Source organism: Tauraco erythrolophus, chromosome 7 (genome assembly GCF_009769465.1).
Source record: "Tauraco erythrolophus isolate bTauEry1 chromosome 7, bTauEry1.pri, whole genome shotgun sequence".
NCBI lineage: Eukaryota > Metazoa > Chordata > Aves > Musophagiformes > Musophagidae > Tauraco > Tauraco erythrolophus.
The window spans coordinates 8,705,569-8,731,075 of NC_141471.1; the positions used below are offsets into that span (position 1 = coordinate 8,705,569).

The window sequence follows — 25,507 nt, forward strand, 5'->3', positions numbered from 1 at the left end:
CACTGAATATACTCTGACATAGGACTTCAAACCCTCCTCTGGAGGGTCTGTTAACTTAGAAGACCCTTTGTTTCACACAGCTTTGAAATGGTCATTCGATTGAGCCTTACTCTGCTGGAAGAGGGATTAAAACACGCACACTGTAACACTCCTTAAGCATAAACATTTCACTGGATTAGCAGCTGGCTAATATGCGTCCACACCAAAGATTCAGTACTTACCAGTGCTTCAGTATGGTTTGATATTGGATGTGAAATAAGCATTGACTTGCCTCAGAGACTGTGCTTGAACCCAGCCACCCAGTCTGAACAGGCAGTAGCACTGTCCTTGTTTAGTTAAGGCAACTGCACACTTCATTCTCTCTGATTTTTGGCTTTGCACGCTCCAGCGTGATGGCTGGCAAGCAAAGCTGTGGAGAAAGAAGCAGCACAGAGCCACCAGCAACTGACTGTGAGGAATCTCCACAGCTCGCTCATGGCACCCCTACATCATGTAGCACCCAGTGACCACAGCTTTGAGGAAGAGAGCAAAAGTTTCGATCAATGATCATTTTATGCTCTTAGCTAGGAGATCATGAGGTATATGTGGAGGGTGGCTTCGGTGTTCAAGGAGAACCTGGTTTCTTATGTATACGGAATGTCTTCTGAACTGACTTTAGAAAGACCCAGGAGTACTGACTGCAACTGATTTTCTGAGCATATGGTAAATGCAAGTGCAAAGAATAAAGTGTCCCCAAGAACAAATTGTCTGCGGATTACATTTTATTTCCAGCTGAAACTTGCTGGTATGAATAAATTTTATATTTCATAAGAATGTTCTCTGGTTTGCTAAAACTAACTGATCTCTCTAATAATGGCAAGGTCCTGGCTTTGTTTCACAGCAAAGGTTCGCACAATTAAATCTCATTAACAGAGGTTCACAAAACTTGCAGTAAAACCTTTCTTGGTGTGTGACCTTCAGCAGAACTGCTTCATTAAGTCTGAGATCCTGGAGAAAATGTTTGCTGAATAAAGTCATTCCTAATTAATGTTAAAATGTCAAGGATTCATCTGCCACCCATTTTTACTTCATTTCCTTTATGCTCTTAATTATCTCTTTAAGGAGCAACCAATATAAAAGTCAAAAGCAGCATCTTTTAAATGTTCACACAACAGGTGGAACAATGCAGTAAAGCAAATTTGCCAGACATGTGCTTTCCCATGTAATATATTTGCCACTTCCTAGACATCTTTTCGAAACCTCACTTAGATGTTGACATTAACCACTGATTAATTAATTTGTTATTTGTAGAAGGCATAACTATCAAGGGTGATTTTCCCTTGCACCCTTTCTAATGTTACCTTGAGTTTTATCTCAAGCCATATGCAAGTCTGGATTAACAAAGGTGTTCATTTACTCAATGATGAATATAATTGTCTGTCTGTTCTCCAAGGATCACTCATCCAAGGGTTTTTTTTAAAGAAATAGAGCAGTCTTTGATGAGTTTCTACTCTTCAGATCAGAGGGATATTCTGGTTGGATTGAGGGGTCATCACAGGGTAGTGTACCAGCGTGGTGGGTCTGGACTTTCAAAATCGTCATTCGTTCTTGCAGTGACCAGTGATAAGAGCAGATGTTGGAGCTGCTTGGACTTGTGTAGCAGGACTTCAGTGGTGAAGGCTTAGAAACACTCTGCGGTCTCTTTAATTCTTATTGTCACATTAAAGTAATGGGACCTGTCTTCCTGCCATCAATCTGTACAGCATATGCAAGCCCTTCTGCTATGGTTTAAATAGGAATGACTCATGATATTAAACCTTTTAATGAAAATGGATTACATTATTGCCTTTCGCAAAATGGGAGGTTTAAAAAGCCAAGCTAGTGTCTTCCAAATGTCAGTAATTGGAGACACTTTGGACAAAGAGTGAATTTTATAGCTTTTCTGGATATCTATAAGCTGAAGTCATCTTTGCAATGAAAGATATTAAATGATAAGAAAAAGTATTGGAAATTAAAAGTTCTTTGAATTTATATTTAATAAGAGTTAGGTTCTGCCAGTCTTCAAAATAATTTCCTGTGACAGCAATCTTGCTTTCTCCTTACATATTTGAACTCTGACATGTTTGTAGTGGCATCTTCCTGAGTACCTTTTCAATAGCAACTACATTATTCAAATCACCAAAAAATCTGTAGTCCCAAAATTCTGTGGTAAAAAGGATCAGTCTCTGACCATGGCTACTTATGGAAAATTGCTTTCCAAAAGTGATTTAAAAAATGGAATAGGGATAAAAGTCAAGATAGTATCCAAGCCACAGACTGTAAAGCCTAGTATCTTGTAGAGTGTTTCAAAGTTCCAACAATGCATAATTTATAGAAAATTGCTATTTTTGTTTATTCCCAACTGGCAACAGATCTTAGGAAGATTTAAACTGTACCTGAAGTGCTTGCGTCTAAATATAAATGATGTTTGATTTCATTGTTATGTGTCTGGTATGGCTTTGTGAACTCTGTGGAAGAGAACTAAACCTCAGTCGTTAGAGTTCTCCGTTAGCCCCGAGGGACCCTCGGTTATGTCACCGTCGGGCAGGTGGGAACCCAAGCTCTGCCGACACGTGCACGTATGTATGTTCACATATCCAGGCACAGGACACATAGGAGAAGCAGCAGGGCCTTTTATGCTTTTATGAATATGTGTACTAATATGAATAATTTGATGTTTCTTGAGCAAGATAATTATGCTTAATAGCCTATATATTCGGAGCAATTGTTATCAGTTGTGTTCATTTGTGTATATGGCATAATTTAATGAGTATTTTTAATTGATATTCCTATGGCATCTTCCCTGTGCTGTGATTAGACTGGGATTTTCATATCCACACTGTTTCATTTATTGCTAACTAGAAATTTACGTCTAATAACCTTTTTTTCTGCTCTCTCTTTATTTTTTTTTTTTAAATTAGAGGAGATCTTGAAGACTCATATTGCTCATTGGTGGTCTCCTGATGGCACCAGGTTAGCATATGCAACAATTAATGCCTCCAGAGTCCCCACCATGGAGATCCCGGTATACACTGGCAGCCTTTACCCTACTGTTAAAACATATCATTATCCAAAGGTAAGGGAAAAATAAAACAGTCCTGTTGTTTTATCAAAAAAAAACCAATATTTTTTTTCCGGTAGGCTCAGACAGGAGACTGTTTAACAACGCACATTGGTAAGAAATGACAATAAACAGATCTAAGGGAAGATCAGCTGTTCCCCAGTGAATGTGGTCTTCATTACCCTTTAGCTGCATTTGTAAAATTGCAGTTTTCTGATTCAGTATTAGTCATTCTAAATATAATGAAAATAAAATTTTAAGATTCTTGCTTTGTACCCACACAAAAGCAACTGTGCTTCCATGCTAGGTAGAAGTTGTTCATGTCTGAGAGTTTAGAAGCCAGCATTACTACATTTAAATACATGCCTTTGATATAGAAGGAAAATGTAGCATTTGGGCTTCCTTAGAATATATGGAATGGCCTAACGTCAGAGGAGATAGCCTGGTTTTGGAGTCGTGTTGTGCCTGAGCGTTACAAAGAACCCACTGAAAGACAGAAATACTGAAGACCCAATCTCTCCTTGACTGCAGAGACCTGCCCAGGAGGAGAGAGATGCACATATATGCAGGTTTTGTAGAAGCTAACAGTGATCGTGCAGGGGATGTCCCTTCCTACAATACAAAATGAATCAGTATCTCACTATATCTACCATCATCCTATTAGACAGCCTTTTATCAAAAGATACATAAAATAGCAACATTTCCAGTCACCATGAAAAGCAGCATTTTTTACCAAGGCTAGAGGTGTCCTAAGTAAAATTGCCCTTTGGTTGTGCCTCCCAACCTCTCCACACCTCTGTGCCACATCACTACAGTTGCAGTTTTCCTGTGAACAACTGCAGCATTCTGGTCTGTACGCTCATGCAATGGGAGTGTATCTTATAATCCATGGGGATTATAAAATGGTAAACCAAAACCATTCTGTGCCATATATCATATGGTAATTTATTCTTATTTTAAAATCCAGGCTGGCATGGAAAATCCAACTATTTCTTTGCACGTGATTGGTCTGAATGGACCTACCCATGACCTGGAAATGACTCCTCCAGATGATCAGAGAATGAGGTAGGTACTTTCTTGCCCTGGGATGCTGGACCCTGTTTCTCTCAGGGTTTTAAATCAGACCCTGACTTTTTTTCAAGATTGTTTTACAGTGCCTTTCTCTGCAACTATTGAAGAGTTTCGTTTTGTATAAATCTGCTTAAAATTTTTCAGTTTTTCTTCTTACATGTGTTTTTATAGAGCATTATTATTTTTTACTTGAAATTGCTGCTATCCAGACTAACTGCACTGTAAGGTTATTTTTAGAGAACTTGGCCCCAAATCTACAAGAAAAGATTCATTTCACATGTAATCACAGACATTGTAAAGGGGATATTGTCTGCAGCTTGTATGAAAGACCGTGAAACAAGAACAGGGCAGCCCTGTAACACAGCAAACACAAGCTCACTGCTTCATGACCTGAACACAGGAATGAAACCAGGTGGACATTCTGCTAATACATTGCCCAATTGTCATTAAAAACAAAAACGAAAGCTACTCTTTGCTGGTTTTAGGGCAAATGTGTTTTAGAAGTTGGCCTGCAATTCAGCCACCTGCTTAGACATCCATTTCTAATTAAGCAAGTGCTTAAGTCTGCATTCAGCAAGAGTTTAAAAGTTTGACTTGGACTTCTGCGTCCAGTTCTGGAGCCCCCAACATAAGAAGGACATGGACCAGTTGGAGAGGGTCCAGAGGAGGGCCACGAAGATGATAAGAGGGCTGGAGCACCTTTCCTATGAGGACAGGCTGAAAGAGTTGGGGCTGTTCAGCCTGGAGAAGAGGAGGCTCCGGGGTGACCTTATAGCAGTCTTCCAGTACCTCAAGGGGGCCTACAGGAAAGATGGGGAGAGGCTATTCAGGAGGGCCAGTTGTGACAGGACAAGGGGTAATGGTTTTAAAATAGAGGGAGGTAGATTCAGATTGGATATTAGGAAAAAATTTTTTACCATGAGAGTGGTAGAACACTGGAACAGGTTGCCCAGAGAGGTGGTGGATGCTCCATCCCTGGAGACGTTCAAGGCCAGGTTGGACGAGGCCCTGAGCAACCTGATCTAGTTGGAGATATCCCTGTTCCTTGCAGGGGGGTTGGACTAGATGACCTTTGAAGGTCCCTTCCAGCCCTAACCATTCTATGATTCTATGATTCTATGACTTCAGCGTGCCGTCAAAGCTTGAGCTCCATTTATGGGTGTCTGAACACTTGAAAGGAAGATCACGTTGTTCAGGAGAGAAGCAGCTTTAGCTAACACATGGCACTCCTCCCTGCAAAACTCAGAGATCAGAATCCAAATCCGGATTTCAGTAACTTCAGTTTCAGCTTGAAATAGTTTTAGAGCAGGCCAAGAGAAGTCAGGCTGTGCTTCTACATCAGAGTATCCATAGTGACCCCTCCAAATGTAATGCTGCAAGGTTATCCTTCCCAGGCACATCACTTGCTCGTGTAGGAGCGTCCAACCAACGTGTGTGCTCACCTTTGTTTAATAATTGCTAAATTAGGTTGCTGGATCTGTTACTTCCAGTGCCAATAAAGATAGAAGTAAAGCACTGAGCTAATGAAACAGGGCAGCTTGGAGGGCAGAGGAGGGCGCAGGGGTGATCTCTGTTATGCTCAGTAAATATTTAAGGCCTGTGGATAGGCTGTGTAGTCATCTGATAATAGGGATTATTATGAGAGTGGGATTATTTATGGCGGGAGTTGCCCTTCTTTGCAAAGGAAAGTTAATGTCAGCCTCAGAATGTTTTCACTGAATAACTCTAAACCACTCCAAATCCATTTATGCAACAAAAGATGTATGACCTGTGACCAAACCAAATGGGCATAACTGCTCTTGCCTTGCAAAAAAACAACTTCAGATCTGTGTACAGCAGGCAGCAATTCAGGATCACAGAATCCCCATCACAGTATCCCAACTGCGGCTCCTGGACAGTATCATTTTTGTGTTGCTAGCATACTCTGTAAACAGAGAGACTCAAAACCGTTTTAATTATAGTAATAACTTCAGACTGCAAGATCCAAGCGTTGTTAATAAATTTGTCCTGTGTGGTTCTGGGTGGCTGTAATTTATTTGGATGCAATCAATATTGTAAAATGATGCAAAATATATCATAATTAATTAGACTCTGTATATTTCATCAAAACCACTGCAATTTCCATCCCTAGGGCATGATACAAGTAGTGCTGCTAGAGCAATAGGGGTGTATTTTCATTATGCATATGTTTTCTGAAATGAGAGGATTAGTGAGATAACATTTCATTAAACAGACAAGAGGGACGTAACGTACAGTTAGTTACAGAAGGGAGTTTCGAGGAAGCAGGGGAAGCTGGTGATAAGGATCTTCACGCAGAGCGGTCCTATCTGAAGCATTTCAATGTGCTCAATCTGTTCACACAGATGATATATGGACAGAGCGGTAATTCTTGGTGTTCTTTTTATCTGGAGCAAAGCGGTTTAGTACAATTAATAAAGCTGAGAATAAAGTGGAGATATGCCAGAGTCTTTTTTTTCTTTCAAAATTAAAGGAAGTCAGAAATTTTCCACAGAACTGAGATATGTTTCAGTTTAAAGAAAAAAAAAAAATGTAAAGCTGATGGCAAAACATATTTTGGGGGATAATTATGTACAATTTTGATAATTTTTCCTTTTTAAAAATCTTTCATTCTGAGCATTTTTGCCAAATTTTCTCTGATGCCATGCTTTTCTGTGAGAAAAAGGAAATGAAGGGAGAGCGTGAAAATTGCGGGGAGAAAAATATTATTCTAACATTTAATGCCCAACAGGCATTTTTTGATTTGGTGAAAACCATTGGACCCCAAGAATTACATCAACAGGTAGTCAGGACTGGACCATGATCCAATTTATTTCTCATGTCATATTTGCACTCCAGCTGGCAAATCAAAGAAAGATGTTATCTCCCCTGAGTGCAGAAATCATCACTGGTCATTGCGTAGCTCACAAACAACTAAATAACGGAGAAATTCAGGCAAAATGAGTCTGTTTCAGAGGCAGGAGCTGGCTGTGTCCAGGCCTGTCACTTGGCCACATAATAGATCATTGTCTGTTCTTTGTGGAGTTTATGGCTTTTTATTGAAGAGGGACTTTTTGCAAGGGCATGTAGTGATAGGACAAGGAGCAGTGGCTTTAAATTGAAAGAGGGCAGGTTTTGGTTAGATCTAGGGAAGAAATTCTTCACTCTGAGGGTGGTGAGGCACTGGAACAGGTTGCCCAGAGAAGTTGTGGCTGCCCCATCCTTAGAAGTGTTCAAGGTTAGGTCAGATGGGGCTTTGAGCAACCAGATTGAGTGCCAGATGTCCCTGCCCATGGCAGGGAGGTTGGAACCAGATGATCTTTAATGTGCCTTCCAACACAAACTACTCTATGATTCTATGATTATTGCTGTTGTCGTACTTTAATTATTCATAATGTAGCTTCATACCTCATATTTTAGACTCATACCTCCAGAAAGCGGGCAGATAAAGTCGGAGTATATATAAAAGGGAGCTGCAAAATAACCAGTTTCAGATGATTGCAAACCCAACCATCAACGTTTTTACTGGGATGGGGAAATACATGGCAAAGCTCAGTATAGCTGCACCCTTCCTGAAGGGGCTCAGACAAGATATTCCTTTCCTTTGGGAGGGTGTAACCGACTCTGATGTGGATGTCTGCAAATGAAGTTGTTGGGTGCCTGCCGGTCTAGATTTTACCCTGTGTAAAGAAATAGGTTCTTCTTAAATCAGCTCCATATATAATCTGGGACAGGTCAGATGAAGAGGGCTTGGGAAATGCACTGACTTCCCGTTTCTCTCCACTGGCTGCTCAACCAGTGCAGCTGCCGGAGTTGCAGATGTTTAAAATTAACTGAGACGAATCACACCTTATTGTCTCATTTTCCTCTGCAAAATGGGAAACAAACTTGGCTGTCCTACAGAAAAGATGTGAAGTGAATTAAAGACTCCACACTACTCTGAGACTAGAATAATAATAACGAGTATCTGCTGTTGTCTGCTGGCTGGGATATCCATGGGCTTGATGGGTGGGAGAGACTTGACAGAGAAATTGAGACTCCATGCCTATCTCTGGGGTGGCAGGGAAGATAATGTTTGACCTGAAATAATAATTAAAAGTTCCTGAGAAAGAACTGTGGCTCTTGTGTTCAAGCAGCAAGAGGGATGTAAAAATTGAATATGTATTCTTCAAACTTTAAATTGGATTTATGGAAAAAATGCTCCAAGCCACAATATGTACTAAATACACATTCCTTTTCTGGGGAGACTCAATCTGCTCAGTTAATTTTGGAGAGAAAGAAGAGATGGTTATACAGTTTAATTTCGCTTCATCGTTTTTTTCCTCTTAGGGCCTATGCTGTTGCTGATAAAGAGGAAAAATACAATTTTATTTCAGGCGCTGAATTTTCAGACTGCTGTTGTCTCACCTGGAAGTATCCTTCCTTCCAATGTGGAGGATGCAATCCTTGAGGTCTTTTGTTATTTTTCCCCAGCCAAATTCAGGCACTAAATATTACTGAAAACTACAAAATCAGTTTCCAAGTTGTTATTTTGCTAGACAAATGGGCCTTTGTTGCTTTTGCCCTTTCTCTTCAGTATATGCAGGAGCGCTTGCCAGAACACAAAGTACTCTCCAGTGACACAGCACATTAATTCCAATGAGAGCAACAATTCCTTATTCATATTTTATAGCAAACAAATGAACTAATAAATTTTTTATAGACTGTATGCTGTGAAAAGTCATATTATAATTTAAGGACGTCTTTGGCCCACATAGTCCAGCAATATATTATAACATCCCCAGCTTTGTTAGCTCGGCCAGAGTTTTACCCTACAGATAAAGTGGTGAAGCCCTGAATTGCTGCAGAGGTGGACATCTGTGAGTACCACGGTAGATTGGCTCTGAGAAGGCGACCATCGGTTTATTTATTCATGATCCTGTGTTTTCCAGCCCAGCTCAGCCTAAGTGATTCCGTTGCTCACTATTGCACAGGACTTTTCCTAAATATATTGAACGCAGGACTGTGCAGCCCACACTGATTTACTCCAAGTATTATCACAGTCTATCTCCAGCAATAGTGGATGGTACAGGGAGTGTGGGATAGCAGTTTTGTGGATGCAAACTGTCACATCTCTGCTGACATCTTTATGGCAACCAGCTGCATCTGCTTTGCAGAAAACCTATGTCTCTCTAAACTCTATCCTTTTTGCTATTTTCCTTTTAATGCAACACTCTTGGATATTTTGGCGTGTAGTAAGCATATTTAGAGGCCAGTAACTCTTCATAAGCATAGAGAATCCAGACATTGGCAGTGATGGGTCTGAGTCAGCCGGTTAGTGTGCTCAGAATGGAAATTGGTTGCGATGTCTTTTCCACCTGTGCATAAATTTGTAGCTCCAGGCATTTCAGTCCTTCTTGGAAAACTGAATAGCTTGAAAGATTATCTCTGGATTCATCTCTTCTTTGAAAATGACTTTCAGAAGTGGCAGATAAAACACCTGTACAACCCTAAAAATGTCCTTTTTAGGGGTTGAAATCTGTACATAAGGAAGCCTAGAGACAACGAGACACAGCATTCTTCATAACCGGAGATCTCTCCTGGACCATTTGCCTGCGGCAGCCTCTGACTGCTCTGCCATGTGGCAATTGGTTAGGATGTCAGTATTGTGATTTGTTTTATGGTTGTCTGTGTTTGCAGGGACTACTACATAACCATGGTGAAATGGGCAACCAGCACCAAGGTGGCAGTAAACTGGCTGAACAGGGCCCAGAACGTGTCTATCCTGACACTGTGCGATGCGACCACGGGAGTCTGCACGAAGGTAGGAGAGATGAGCCAAATGGTCGTTCACCATCGGTTTTCGTAACCCACACAAGGAGAAAGTGTTTCAGTTATCTCACCTGGCGACAAACCAACTGGCACACATTTATTTAGGCAGACACAGAATGTAAACAAAGTTTGCAATACCTTTTTGTTTTTTTACACTTTCTAGAAAGCCCGGAACATTCTGTGTGTGCATGTGTGTAAGAGAGTGATTACTTTTCTTGAAAGAACTGTATACATGCACAAGCACACACACACACACACACTTCCCCCCCCCCCCCCCCCCCCCCCCCCAAACATTGTTGCCAAACATTGGAACAGGCTGACAGGCTGCCCAGGGCAGTGGTTGAGTCACCATCCCTGGAGGTATTTAAAAGACCTGTAGATGTGGCACTTAGGGACATGATGTAGTGGTGGGCTTGGCACTGTAACCTTAACAGTTGGACTCGTGATCTTAAAGGTCTTTTCCAACCTAAATGATTCTATGATTCTATATATTCAATGGCATTAAAAATGGCTCATGGTCCTCTACCCACATTTTAATTGTAGTTAATTAATCCCTTCTATAGACATGCTAATGTAAATGGCGTATTGATATAATCTGTGTGATTATTAGCAAATACCATCTTTTAAACTGACATGGTTGTTTCCTCAGCATAAAAGTGTTCTGATACATCTACCCCTTGAAAAAATGATGCCATACTATGCATAGAGCACAGTGCAGAATCTTTTCTTGGGAACTTTTATTTCAATCTTTATTTGCTTCCTAACAAGCTTTATTTCTTTGGGGAATCTTGTGGATGTATGTGTTTTGTCTGTACGAGTAAAATGCTTTTTTGAAAGAGTGCGTGCTTATTCATCAGAGAGGAAAGACAAGGAGAGTAGTCACTGGGTTACACACCTGAAGTACACATTTTAGCAGTTTCTTTGTGTTTATGCACAACTTTCCAGATTCAATCCAACTGCTTCCCACACTGAAAAGTAAAATGTAATACACACAAAGTATGATATTTAATTTTCTTGTTTTGTTTTAGAAACATGAAGACGAAAGTGAAGGCTGGCTGCACAGACAGGTAATAGTGATCTTCTCTTTGCGGTCAAGTTTTTGGTAGGATTCTTTCTTTCTTTCTTTGTTTTTCCCCCAAAGAGAAAAACTGATTTCCAGACCTGAGAAAGATCCTTAGAAGCTGATGTGATTTGTATTATAGAAAACAGTTTCCCAGTAATAAACAAGATCTTATTGAAGATGCCATCTTCTCTGGTAGGTCCCACAGTTCATAGCCTGCAATTTACTTGGATTTAAGAGACGAAAAGCTGATGCTGGTGGAAATTCACCCACTGACAGCATCTGTGTGAGACTTGTCAGCCTCAGAGGTAGTCCTTCGTACCATATGTTGAGGCTGATGATGATTTTAAGCAGTACTGTGGTTGTTTTCTAGTCTTCGAGAAAAGAAAGTAGTCCACTCTTGAAAACCGAGGATCAAAGGTCATTTTATTAAGAGTGCCTATGTCCATTTAGAGACAAAATCATGCAGGTAGCACCTTAAAGTCATTTAAGCTAAATTTGACAAAATTATCTATGTTATTCTGCAGCTATTTGCACATGTAAGAAAGGTGCAAAATCAATTGTTGATGAGGCAATTAAAACAATGAGAGCATACATGGAGCATAGAATGGGGAGCAACACTTGATGCAGTTTAATATCCTGTTTTAACAGAAAACTGTGTCACATAATTCTTCTGACACTGTAACTTATGCTATGACATTGTACAGCTATGTGCTTCCATCTCCCAAATGAAATAAAACAAAGATGAAAATAAACCCTGGGAAAGAAAGAATGTAAATAGAAAATAGGATAGAAAATCTAACCCACCTTCTCAAGAAGTTTTGATTTATGGGATTTTTCTTTTTCTCTTTTTTTTTCTTTTCAGAAAAGGTTTTTTTTCCCAAAATATATCTATATAAAACCTCTATATTTCCAGCATGTAAATCTCTAGAAGATCATTTATAACCCTTCCCCAGCAGTCACTTTGTGAAGTGACCTCGGATTTGATTAAGCTGTTCTTTAGAGAGAAGCCACTGATACCAATTCAGCCACAACACTGAACTGTTTTTCATGGGATATGTGAACAGTAGACAGGGAGTAGTAAGTCAGAAAAAGATCTTTTACTATATTTTTCCAAGTCCCGATTTAAAGCATTTCACATTTTTGTCACAGCTTGTTCAAAGGATCCAAGAACCTGTAGAAACTGCAGTACATCAGTTCACAGCAAGAACAATGATCTCCTCTGTTCCAGTGACTGTCCTACAGCAAAGGCTGTGTCTGATCCAGATAAAAAATGATTTTACAGAGGAAATAGATTTTGTGCTCAAAGAATTTCAAATAATCTTTGGCTGGTATACTCAGTATAGAGTGAAAATGCTGCTGAGGTATTCTTTATATTCATAAGGACAGTGTTGGCTTGAGTAGGAAAAAAAGCTTCAAAGACAAGCCAAGTCAAGAGAAAATTAAATTGCCCATACTTTGTATCTGTAAAAAAAAAAAAAAAAAAAAAATCTTCACAGGATTCATTTATTTTATAAATCTAAGAATAGTTTTAATCCTTTCACTGCTATTTACTGAGGCCTCCATTAACGCAGTATAGTAGAACCTGTGTTTTTACACTGCTGTGGTTCTTTAGTCGTTTGCCTACTACATAGACAGGCATTAAAAGATGATACTTTGTCCTGAATAACTGTAGTAAATGATCTGCCAGTCTCTAACAAGCCTCCTTCAGGGAAATATGGTTTGTTTTACTTCCTCTCCAAACATCATGTACTTAGTTTGAGGTTAGAGAAGGATGTTCATTACAGCCAAATGAGTCAGACATCTCAGTACAAAACCAAGATAACACTTGCAATGGATTTTGGAGACATTTGATACTATCCTTCAGAAGCTCTTGTAAGAGTTTGAAGAATTACAGAGCTCTTCCGCCTGTATTTCTGACAACAAAATTACATAAAATTCTAGTTTTGACTGAATATATGATTACTAGGATAATTGTATTGTCTATATTTACCTTTTACTCTATGCCACATTAGTCTAAATAACTGGAAAGTTGTTTTCTTGCCATGTGTGTCTGACTATGAGAACAATGTGAAAATGTTAAATGCTACTGCGAGTCCCCTAACCTCTTTAAGGAGGAGATGAATTGCACATTAGGCAGCTACTGCAGGAGCTCAGGAGTGTGACTCAGCTCAAGATGATGACTCCTTGGTTGAGACATTTTAATATAGGTGTACGTGTATGAGCCAAGTGCCTAATTGCCTGCTGTAGTCAACCAGTTCGGAGAGCAGTGTGCTTACACGGTCAAGGGATCTTGAGCATGATTTGGCCCACCCGAAGAAGACACCCACTGCCTGGTTGGCAACTTGTTCTGTTCATCGACTGACCATTCTTTCGAAAAGTACCCCAATTTTAAATTAATAGGGGTGAGAAATCTAACTGCCTGCTTCATTTTTTAAAATACTCCTTCAAAGTACTCCATACACTTGTTTTGAAAAGCATACAGAAGCTTCACTTTTTCTTGGGAATTTAAGTACATTTGGTCTTCCTGGGCTAGGAGCAAACTTCACACTAGTTTGGGAGCAGGAGACGAGGAGAGAAAAACATCAGTACCAGAAGATACTCACCAGGAACATGAGGGATTCTTCAAGGATGACAACGTTGACTGTTTTTCAGCTGTCTAAAATACTGGGAGTTCTGAGATAGGGCATGCAACCCATGAATTCGAATATTATTGTTGTTGTAGTAGTTTGGTAACTCAATGAGATTTAATAGTCTGTGTGTGGAGGGTCATAGTAAATGATCTCATGTTCTCTTCTGGCCTTAAGTTCATGAACAAATCTTATTCAAGTCTAAAATCTTTGGAGAGCCTCTCTCCGACACAGGCACAGAGAAATACTGATGTCATTGTGTAGCTGATAAATAGGATAAAGTACTCAAAGCATAATGAGAAATATACAGTATTTACATAGGTTTTGCTAGAACGTATCTGTCACTTCTTGTCAGATGATATGGCCAGAGTTTTCAAACTTCTTGCACAAATAAGAACAGGCACCTTCACCAAAACTGCCTAGGAACTTTGAAAGTTTTTACTGTTTTTATTTATATACTTGCTTGTGCACTTCTGAGAATCAGAGCCAGACTGAGCTTTACTCATAATTTTGCTTAAATATGTAAAATTTTTGATACTGTGATTATAGCTGTAAACAATTTTGTTTTAATTTTTATGAAGAAGCCATTTTCCAATAGTGCCAGTGATAGTCATGTACAGACAGTGAGTCAGCAAAGGAGAAGTAAGACAATTTCTGAGCGCTTACTGAAGATAAACTTTACTGGCATTTTAATTGTGAATGTGGCCTGAACAAATTTAATTATAAACCAGGATGCAATTCCAACTCTACGGAAGGCTGTGGGCTTTGACATTGACATTAGCTGGATCAGGAGGTTACCACAAAGTTGTTTAGAGACATATAACTTCCACAACTGCCTGTGTGGGCTCACTGGCCTCCCCTGATAACAGTTCCTTTGGGTTGCATTTTTCTTTCCAGTCCTCCCATTTCCCTAGCATTTCAGATCACCTCAGTCTGAATCTAAAGACTTTTGCTCTGTCAAAAGGTTGAGTTGTTGAAAACCTCACACCATTTTTCTTTCACAACTCTGTTGCCTTAATCCTGACAGCATGATAACCCAGTAATGATTCTTACATGTAGTTTAATAGGTGATATGAAATGAGATTTTTTTAATAAAACACAGTTCAGAGAATCTTAAAACAAGACTGACTTTTTCACCCTGTAAAGCCCTTTTGTCATGTAACAAACCCATGACTGACCTAATGTTGCCCTAAAGACAAAGGATGGAGCCGAAATAGAATCCAAAGCCCCATAATTCAAATACCCTAATCAATTTGCCAGAGCTAACAAAGTAGCTTCTGGCTACAAATAGTCTGTGATGTGTACATGAAGAGATCTGATTTCATCCAGTGGAGAGGATTGATGCCAAGAGGCATGGACTCCTCTCCAGTTGATGAGCCTGCATTTTGGTGGCAGATACCCCAGACTCAGAGATGACCATTGGAGTGGTGCACCCAACCGCAGATGAGCATGGGGACAGGGATAGAGGATGAAGCATAGCATTGCCCCAGGGGCTGAGTGTGGCAGGGGGTGGAAAAAGATCTTCTCCCTGCGCCCAAAAGAGGAGATGACTTCATTGTCGCAGTAAAGCCGATGAACATTTTTAACACTTCATTGGATTTCGACAAAGTGTTTACCAAAATCCAAACAGTTAAAAAGATTCATGTCACACCTATCTGTTTATCAGAGCTATGGCCCTGTGACTCTTATGGTATTGGGAGATTTCCTTGACAGAATAAATACTTATGGAGCAAAATCATCAATTCTGGGATCTGGCCAAAGGTAGATCAGGCAGAGAGGGCAGGAGACTCTGCTGAGGAAGGGAAAATGCATCAATTGGAAAGGATTGGATTATTCAGATTAATTGGTTTCCTTTTTAAAGCTTGAGGATGAACCAGAAAAAATGTAATTCTCATGGAATTACAATTCTCAGTCAGTAATAAAAGCAAATTTCAAAGAATCTGCTTTCCCACTGATTTCTGTAAGGAAAAAGGTGGAGTTCAGACAAAAGCATGCGAAGCACTGTACTCTAGAAGACCAGGAAGCAAGGACTGTGTTGAACCATGACAGCACAGACAGAACAAGTTGGAGCTGCAACCTGTGGTGCTGCAATACAATGAGTGTTTGACCCATGTTAATGTGTGGGTGGTTTGGTGGTGCTGTCCTTATGGGTCAACATGGTTTTCACACACTCCGACTCAACATAAAGTGGGTAATTCTCTTTCAAATGTTTGTTCCAGTGCACATTTGATCATGCAAATCCCAAGGTCAGAGACACTTGTGTACTCTCCACTGTCCTGCAGGCACTTTGCCTTTCCTTCTTTCACCAGAGGAGTCTTCCTCAAGTGGCTGCAGATCCAGTGATGCTCAGTGATTCCTTTCCAAACACAATTGAATACACTTGATTTCTTTTTTTAATTTTTATTACTTACTCCAGGACTTCATGTCCCTCTCTAAGACCCGCAGAAGCTCAGACTGCATTTGGCATTGTCCCTTCGTTCATTCTGATTCTACCAAACTTGAGATAAGCCTTTGAGGCACTTCTTGTTTTCTTCTTCTCTGGACCATTTCCAGATAGACTGACCTGTGTTGCACAACTGTGAACTCCAGCACTGATCCCTCCAGGTGTCACGATGCCCTTCAGCAGCCTCCCATCACCTTATCTCTTCCACCAAAGCTGAAGTCTTTGGTGGCATCATTTTGATACACAGCAATAAACGGGTTGCTGGAAATGAAGTTGCTGCTGCTTTCTTTTACTGATAGGAATTCAGGCTGGTTGGTCCCACCAATATCTACTCCAGCCACAAGGTCATCCTTCGTTTAGTGATTATTCCTTCAACTCTGAGGATGACTGCATAGTCCTCAGCTCCAACCACGTATTTCCTCCGCCTCCACCCTGAGGACAATTGCCTATTCCAGGTGAGCAGCTCTGAGTAGATCTGCTTCCTGAACCAGGCCACTGTCTGTGCACACAGGTCCCAGAAAGGCAGATGGCATGAGGGACTCACACTTACTTAGATTTAAGCTTCAGTTTAAGCTGATGTGGAATTGTACAAGAGTTATCATACTTTTTTTCCCCCCTGTTTTACTTCAGACTGAGACCACTGAGTTATTGCTGCATGTAGCTGACATGAGGACAGCTTTGTCCTTCATCTGCACAAAGCAAAGGGATTCTGGCAATTGGCCTTGTCTATTTGGGTACAATTCGTTTATATAAATACAGAGAACTAGCTGAGCAAAAAGACATGAAGAGCCATAAGGACTTAAGAAGTGCCCTACGGGCTCTCACCACTATCTCCTCTGCTCCATCATCCTGTCCATAGCAGGCACAGCAGCTGATGGTATTTAAGGACAGTGTGTGAGCCGGCTGCTTTCTGCAGTTCAAACCTCTGATATTTCACCACTATCTACAATAAAGATATTATAGGCATTCAAGACTTATATCCATGTCTATTCCCTTTGGGTTCTCTAAATGAATCATGAGTTTGTTTATCTGTTCTTGCACCTTCTGACACCAGCTGCTTTCATAAGCCTCCTGGGACAAAAACTTCCAGAAATTTCCTACCTGCTGCATAGGAAAAGTACTTTCTTTTACCAGCATTAAACTGACCTTCCATTACTTTCAAGGAGGGCTATTCTGTTCTAACATGGTGGGATTCAGTCAATAATAGTCAGCCAAAGGCTTAAACTGTTTATATCACATGCAGAATATTTTAATTACATGCCCTGTGTAGATCCCTTCAGTATAAAATCCTGTTCCAAAAGTCTCTCAACCTGACGTTCCCCCATTTGCCATCCCAGATAAATCACTGTCTCTGTCAAGATCTTAAAGTTCTGGTTATATTAATGCGTTGTCTTTCCAGCAACGGGAACATGTGAACACGCTGTCTCATAACATCAGCCAAGTGCTAAAGCCTCACATCTGTCATCCGTGCCATGTACCTCCTTCCCCTGTAGCTCTGAATGAACCTCAAACTAATCTGCCCAACGCCTGCTCTGCCTGGCAGAGACATATTGCTGGAATACATAATGCAGTAGGCACAGAGATAGAAACGTAGAGTGAACTCGTTGCTATTTACCTCAGTAAAGGAAAACCTGTCGAGCAGAAGGTTTGCCCAAGTTATCACAGTTGTTTTTCAATGAGTTTTTTCCTGCCATGAAAGACATTTGGAAATAATATAGTTTTGTGTTTCAAGTTCCAGAACAATGTTAGAAATAAATGAAACCATTAATTCATAAAGTTGCAACAAGCTGTAAATGGGCATATTTTAGAATATACTGAAAACCTAAGCAGAGGAAAATAAAAGGAAAAATGAACAGTTTGAACACCTAATACAGTGTTGATAAATCTGATAAATAGTGGGAAAGAATTAATTAATAAAGGACTGGTAGCAAAGGAACATATTAAGAATAATGTGGCTGCTTATAAGAAACAAAAATGTTTATTCCTTTGCTGTAGGAGTTTCCGTTAGCCATGAATCTCTCTGTACAACAAGTTCTTGCTGATTCAGTGTGGCATCTTGATTCAGACATGCACCAAGCAGAAACCCAGGGTGTTTGATAAACACAACCAAAGGAGGACCCAGAAGAGGCTGAGCAACAGTTTCCCTGTTGACTGCCCTTGAAGAAGAAGGAGCCATGAACCTGGGCCAGGGCAGGCAGGGCTCAGCTGGTCCCCAGAAAAGCCTGATATTGTAGGAGATGTTCAGCAGAGGTTTAGCTCTTGTTTTAGTCCCAACTATTCAAGATGCAGAGTAGAGGAGCTTCATCTGGGCAGTTCCCTTGGTACAGTGCTACTGTGTCATACCATATGGACCATCCTTCTGCTTTCCCTGGTAATCTGCTGTTCAACCATCTCCTGCAGTGAAGACTTCCCATGTGCCTCGGGGTTCGTGTACAAAAAGAAGACAAAGACCCTTCCAGGAAATGCTTGCTTGCCATATGTGGTGTTTGATTTCCTTCTGCTGAGTCTCTTCGATCTCAGGTTGAAAGTTCTAGTCACCTAATAAAAGTCAATCATCACGTTCACCTGGGAGCTCTGTGTCAAAGACAGTTTTGCAAGATATCCTCCCCTTCATAAATAATTCCATGAAATAAGCATTTGTAAGAGAGTAGGAAAAGACAGCAGTTAGATGCTGTTAGTTGTGTTTCCTCGAGGACAGGAATAGATCAGTTCTTCCAGCAGAGTAAACAAGGTTTGTCATACATGTGCCAGCAAGGTTCAAACCGTTTCTAAAGGCTTTATTCCAATTGCCCCAAGCAGTCAGCTGTATATGTGTACTTTTTGCTTTGCAAATGGGAATTGACTTTATAGCCAAGAAACTCTCCTTGCTGCCTGTCCCCCTGTCTTCCCACAGCTGAAAGGTGTCTGCTTTCCCAAGAGCAAGAAGCAATAATCTTCAAAACTTTCTCCAGTTTTCAGTGGGCTTTTTGTTTGCCTCAGGCTGCTGTTAAGAACACTCTCTATTTCACTGTGAATTAATTTCACAGGGTTTTGCAGTGCTGAGAAGTTTTGAATACAACAAATTAACGGTAATACAACCCTTACATTTGCCACTTACAGAATGAAGAGCCGATTTTTTCCAAGGACGGTCGGAAGTTTTTCTTTGTCCGAGCGATTCCCCAGGGAGGTCGCGGGAAGTTCTACCACATCGCCATGTCATCGTCACAGGTGACTCACTCACTGCCGCTGCTCTGGGTCTCACCTGAAGCAGAAAGTGATAAAAAGTAATATCTGTGCTTATACCATGAGACTGGAAGGTGCAAATGTAGAATGTGGGTCTTATGCTTAAAAGAAAACCTTCAATGATGCTTTACTGGGCATAAGATAACATTAATTTCCACATGAGATACTCAGAAGTAAAAGGTCAATCAACTATCTCTTTCCAAACAATATCATTGCTTTGTTTTGATTTTTTAATGCCTTCTTAGTTGTACGTAAATAAGTAAATCCCTACACTGCCATAAAGGATTAATCAGAAGCTTGTGGGCAGGCTGGATTAGAGGAAGGGGTTTGAAGCTGTTCTCTGCTGAATTTATCCCATTATCTTCAGTGGAGTTATGGTTAAGACGATTCTGACTCTCTATTATTTCTATGCCTGCAGATTCATAGAAATAGCAGGGGGAGGGGTGGAAATTGCAGATGCATGGTTTATTTTGAATAGGCAATGGAGTCAAAGAGCTCTTTTCTTCAGAAGAGAAGCTTTGCTCAGATATGTTCTTTTAAGAATAAAGAAATCTAATTCTCTTTTCTTTCTGACAGCCCAATAGTAGCAGCGACAACTTACAGGCTATTACATCTGGCGATTGGGATGTGACAAAGATATTGGCGTATGATGAAAAGAGACATAAAATGTGAGTAAACTTTGGTCTAACCAATCAGTTTTCCTTTGTTTAGTTGCAATGCTGTTGTGTATGCATCTGAAATGTATGAGCATGAGATGGAGATAAGAGAGCAGGAGAAGCCATCTCCATTTTAGCTTAACCTCTCGCACCATTACATATGCCTTCTCTTATTTTGATTTTCTCTGTATAGTTCAAATCTCCCTTTCTATGACTGTTAAATACATTTGTGTAGTGGAGTGATTTCTCCTGCTGCAACTTCTGATATTAACTGATGAAGGAAAGAAGTCTATTTTCATTGACCACCTAGTCAGTTTTAGAAAGAATCTTCTATTGACCTGCAAAAATATCAGTGCATTAGAAAACAAGTATTTAGTTAAAAAAAAAAAAAGTTCTTCACACTTGCCCTTTATGCTTGTAAAATAAGCTCTGTAAATGTTTACTTTTTAAAATACATTTCAAGAAATTTTGTAAGAAAATGTTTGGAAGGCTTTCTGGAATCAAATACCATATAGATTCATTTCCAGGCAAAGTTTCAGGTGGATACAAGGCTCTCACCTCTGAGTTTCTTAAGGTCACTGAACAACTGTGTAAAAAGTCTCTGGAATATGATAGACATTGAATGATCATTAACAGCTAAGTAGCAAGCTAGCACCAAAGTCTTGTTTGCATTTTAACCGACCAGTCGAGCAGAAAATACCACGTGTAATTTGTGCAATCAAAATGTACATCTAGGGAAGTGCAGCTTGTTGGAAGCAGATCAGCAGGGCTCAATATCCTGCCTGATATGTTATTCACCCTATAGACACAACTTTTGCTCCTGTGATCTGTCATTATTCACGTGAAATGCATCTGGAGGATCAGTCTGGACCTGGCACGTTGGACCGAGGTTGATCACCTCCAGCAGCACCTCTCTGTTACCTTCAGAAGCTGTCACCCTACAACAGGGCTTTCGCTGTTTAGCTGGAAAGGGAGTTCACCACAGTCTCAGTACAAACCAAGTGCGATGAAGTATTCTTCAACTTCATGCTCTGTTTTTCTTTCTTTCTTTCCTGAAAGTCCAACTCTCTTTTTCAAAGAAGGTGTTTCAGTGAGTTTCACATCAGACCAGGGTTCGATATCTATCTGGACAAAGAATAAGAAGTGGTCACAGAAGTAAAAACTGGTTCTAAAGAAAAAATAAAGGCGTTTAAAGGAAATTTTGAGCCGTAAATCTTGAAGTAAAAATGTGAAGGTCTTCCACTTAATCACTTGATCCTTTTTGATCACCTGACATGGCCAGTCTAGGACCCAAACATTTCCATGCCTGTTTTAACTGCAGCGCAGCCTACGACGTACTTGCTTGAGTCTCTGCAGTGCCGTGTCCCTCTGTATGTTTTTCTAATTCAGTTTAAACTTTCCTTGCCTTTACAAGATCAGGAAAATGACTATGTGAATGAAGAGGTATGAGATACTTGTAAACACTCTTCTAATGATACAATTGCCTTTTGATTTTTTTTCCCCAGTTATTTCCACAGCACAGAAGATTTGCCAAGGAGGCGACATTTATACAGGTATGTGCCTTACTAGCTTCAAATACAGAATTTCCCATTTTTTCAGTCTTGTGCGAGTCATTACACAAGCGATTGCAATAGAAACAGTTTCTTATGTGTTTGTCTTTAATGGCATTGCAAGATCTTGCGAAGTGTCACTGGAATAGACAGAAAAGCTTAACAACAGTGAACAAGATGCTTGACATGTGGAAATGTTTTACATCTAGCAATTTTCTCATTTTATTGCAAATTTTAAATTGATCTCTAGATTGGTAAACTGCCACAAAACTTTCCAACAGAACTGCTTAACACTTGAAAGAATTCAGAATTACTAACAATTTTAACTGTTTTTATACTTCCAGATAGCAGTTTTCATGGAAATTTGATAGCATGTCACCTGTTCATGAAATTGTGAAGAAATAACAATATATTATGTTTGCAAATGTTTTTCTGCAATTCCAGATGACTTTAGTATCCTCGGTAACTGCATGATGAGTAAAAGACTGGTTTATAGTAAGCTGTTGGTAGTGTAGCTATTGCAAAGTATCATGGGAGCAGATTACAAAGGCGAGGAAACTCAAACTTCGAAATAATAGTTTTATAATCATTATTCCATTTGTCCTATTTTTCTTCTCAATCCTCGTACTGTCATCTCAGCATCTGCAGAGAAGGGTGGAGCTAGTGATAGCATCATTTGATAAGAGACTGTCAATACGTCTTCCTTCTCTACCATGATGTCATACCTTTTTTTCCTCAGTGAGAAGGAAACCAGAGCAAACTAAATTACCTGTAATTGAATCATTTTTTCCTTTCCTTTCACTGCACTCCACAGCTTTTTGTGAGTAGCTCAGCATAGTGTTTATTTTCTTGAAGAAAACAAAAAATTATATTGACCCTTCATTTCTATTGAAATGGGAAGAAAATTTCATTTTAAAAGCTGAGTGCAGGCACAGCTGCTCAAGAGCTGCTAGCATGAGTCAAAGTGCTTCCCACTCCTCACTCATGCTGACATGCAGCTCACCCTGGTGCCTCCCTAACCTCACCTCTTGAGATGGGCAACAGGGAAAGAGATGCTCAAAATGTCTGCATCCTTGACTTTCCTTTGATTACACAGTGGTCTTGGCCTCACTTCAGGTGTTTGATTTCCTGCATCGAGTAGTTTGACTGTCTCTCGTCCCAGCCCAAGGGTGTCAGCTCAGAAGCAACCTTGATACATGTTCATTGACAGAGCAGCACTGGAGCTCTGACAGCGTATATCAGATGAAGATCTAGGTTGTTTAGGGTTGGGGTTTTTTTTTTCCTTTTTGTGTCTGATTTATTAGTTTGTAAACAGGATTTAAGGCAGGGACGTGATCTGAGAGTAAACAAGAACCCCCAAGCTACTCAGTTCAGTCTCTGGTTCTAAACAGTTTGCTCTGCCTCATCTTTTTTGCCTTTAAAGGGTAGCAAAAAACACTCATCTGCTTTACAGTAATACTGGAAAGATCTAATAATTAATATTCTCAAATTGCAGATGTTATTTATTAATATTTTCCAGTAACATGTAATTCATTCTTTGACATACAGGAGACTCTTACAAAGCACTTCTGAGGGTATGGACAGGCCACATTACCTTCTTCAAAAACAGATCCCTAAATTCAATCTTTCCTTTCTACTTAGATGTTATACGAGCAACTATTTAAATACCCAAAAAGGGTTTTGGCCTCTGAGGCAGCTGCTAGCAAATCAGATCAGCGAGGCAACCAGTAGGAAACTTAAAGAAAGTAATTTTAGTTTTTTATTGTCTGTTATAATATGAGTAGGTGTAGAAATACTGCTCCATTGTTTCATGCCTTCATTCACCAAATTATGACTTCCTCTTGTGAAATTGCAACCATCATTTTCTTTTAAAAACTATACCTTCCTCCATAACCACCCGACCTTGCAAAAAAAGACATCAATATCCTTTTACATATTCTCCACCCAGGCAAACAAAAAAAGCCGTTACCGCTATTTAAACCCAACCAATGGAAATGCTTTTTCTCTTGCTAATGTTGGACACATTATATTTATGTTCATATTCCACACTACAGTAAGGTTCAAGTAACGTTGCTTCCTGATAACATTTGCTCAGTGACCTTCATGGACTTGTATTAACTTTTTCAGCGCAAGCACAAATGGAAACTTCAACAGACGGTGTCTGTCTTGTGATCTGATTGAAAACTGTACTTATTTCAGTGCATCCTTCAGTCACAATCTGGAATACTTTCTACTGACATGTGAAGGTATGTTGGGTTTTGTTATTGCAGTTGTTGTACTTCGGGGTAGGATTTAGAGCTGTTATTGACATCTTTAGATATCCTGCATACCTGTGGGCAGCTTTGAAAGGCTGGCCATAGATATCTGGGTCACTTGGCTTTTAAAGCTTTACTTTTCACATTTTTTTTCTTTTGTGTATTTTTCTTTTTAACTAGAAAGCAGATGTGTGCAACCTTTTTCTGTGCATGTCTGACTACTATAGAGGTACGTTCCTCTAGCCACTCCAAGCATCCTTAAGTTAAAATAACAGCAAAACCTAGAGCACATAAAACATCAGAAAGTTTGTGAGAGAGAACCCAGCAAGGTGGAATTGACTGTGGGTGACTGGGACAGTTCCAATACAGTCACCAGGGGGATTTAAAGTAAGTAAGTTACAATGAAAAAGCAGTTTGCAGAAAGCTACCTAGTGGACAATGTGAGTACAGGATATCTAGTGTTTCACTGCTCATTCGTCACAATTTTACCTGAATTTGGAGTAATCTACAGGTCCCGCAGAGATTTCCTTTGTTGAAAATGCCTTAGAGTATCCAAAAGGCTAAGGATAGAGGACATTTCAGGAGAAGAGTCATAAAAGTCATCTTTCTCCAGCTCTGTTAACAATAAATGCAAAACTCCGTAACATTTAATCCTGTGTAATTTCATTCTGCTTAATTATCCTACATTGCACACGCATTGCATGCACGCCAGTTGTCCGCTGCTGTGATTGAGTCATAGAATCATAGAATGGGTTGGGTTGGAAGGGACCTCAAAGATCATCTAGTTCCAACCCCCCTGCTATGGGCAGGGAAACCCTCCACTACACCAGGTTGCCCAAAGCCTCATCCAACCTGGCCTTGAACACTTCCAGGGATGGGGCAGCCACAACTTCTCTGGGCAACCTGTTCCAGTGCCTCACCACCCACTGAGTGAAAAATTTCTTCCTTATATCTAATCTAAATCTGCCCTCCTTCAATTTAAAGCCATTTCTCCTTGTCCTATAAGCAGCTCAAAAGGCTGCATGCCCTCTGAAACAAGTATTGCAAAGCAACAAGCCATCAAGAAATGCCTTATTTTCAGCAATTCAGGAGAAAACAAACATGTGCGTAACTTAAAGAAAAGCGTCTACTGTCATAGAGCAGTTAAGTAGTCTCTCTGCTGGACATCAGCCATCTGTTTGGAGATGCATGGACCATGCTTTCTCTGCCTGGCAAGTGTTTATTGGTGCCAGTAACTGTTTGTGGTGAACACCGGGGATAAAGAAGAACTATTTGAGATGGCAAAATGGGAAATAACCAGGATAATCAAGATAAAGTGGAGAAGTAGAATGGTTAACTTAGCATCAAGCAGAACGTCTGGACATGGACATTTGTAAAAACATGTTCTGCCCCAAGAAGGAAAGATAGACTGTATTTTGGAGGCTTTTATAGGTATTCTGAAAAATACCTGGCAATACAGTACAGAGAAGTAGCATTAGCAGTACAATGGACTAATGAACTTAACAGACTTCCTGTAAATCTCTGAATCTAGAGTTATGGCAGCCGTATCCAGAGAAGTGTCATTTCCCAATAAGCATTCATTTTTGTAGTAAACCTTATTATGTTTATGAAGTTTGTCTTTTTAAAGCAAAAACCTAGTGTATTTTTCTTCTTGTTTTCATTTCAGAAAAAGTTGTCTGTAGTGTCCATTTGCTTTGCACCGAGATAATTGTTTTACCGTAATTAGAAACATT

At 40.0% G+C, this 25,507-nt stretch overlaps 1 protein-coding gene across 1 annotated transcript in view; it reads left to right on the forward strand.

Annotated features, from left to right (window-relative positions):
- DPP6 (dipeptidyl peptidase like 6) overlaps positions 1-25,507 on the forward strand; it is a 430,344-nt gene that overhangs the window by 368,896 nt on the left and 35,941 nt on the right. Inside the window, exons 9-16 of the mRNA XM_086614246.1 lie at positions 2,940-3,094; positions 4,047-4,144; positions 9,827-9,950; positions 10,987-11,025; positions 19,191-19,298; positions 19,890-19,981; positions 21,475-21,522; positions 23,647-23,765. Of these exons, the coding sequence (XP_086470372.1) occupies positions 2,940-3,094; positions 4,047-4,144; positions 9,827-9,950; positions 10,987-11,025; positions 19,191-19,298; positions 19,890-19,981; positions 21,475-21,522; positions 23,647-23,765 (783 nt within the window). The remainder of the gene's footprint in view (positions 1-2,939; positions 3,095-4,046; positions 4,145-9,826; positions 9,951-10,986; positions 11,026-19,190; positions 19,299-19,889; positions 19,982-21,474; positions 21,523-23,646; positions 23,766-25,507) is intronic.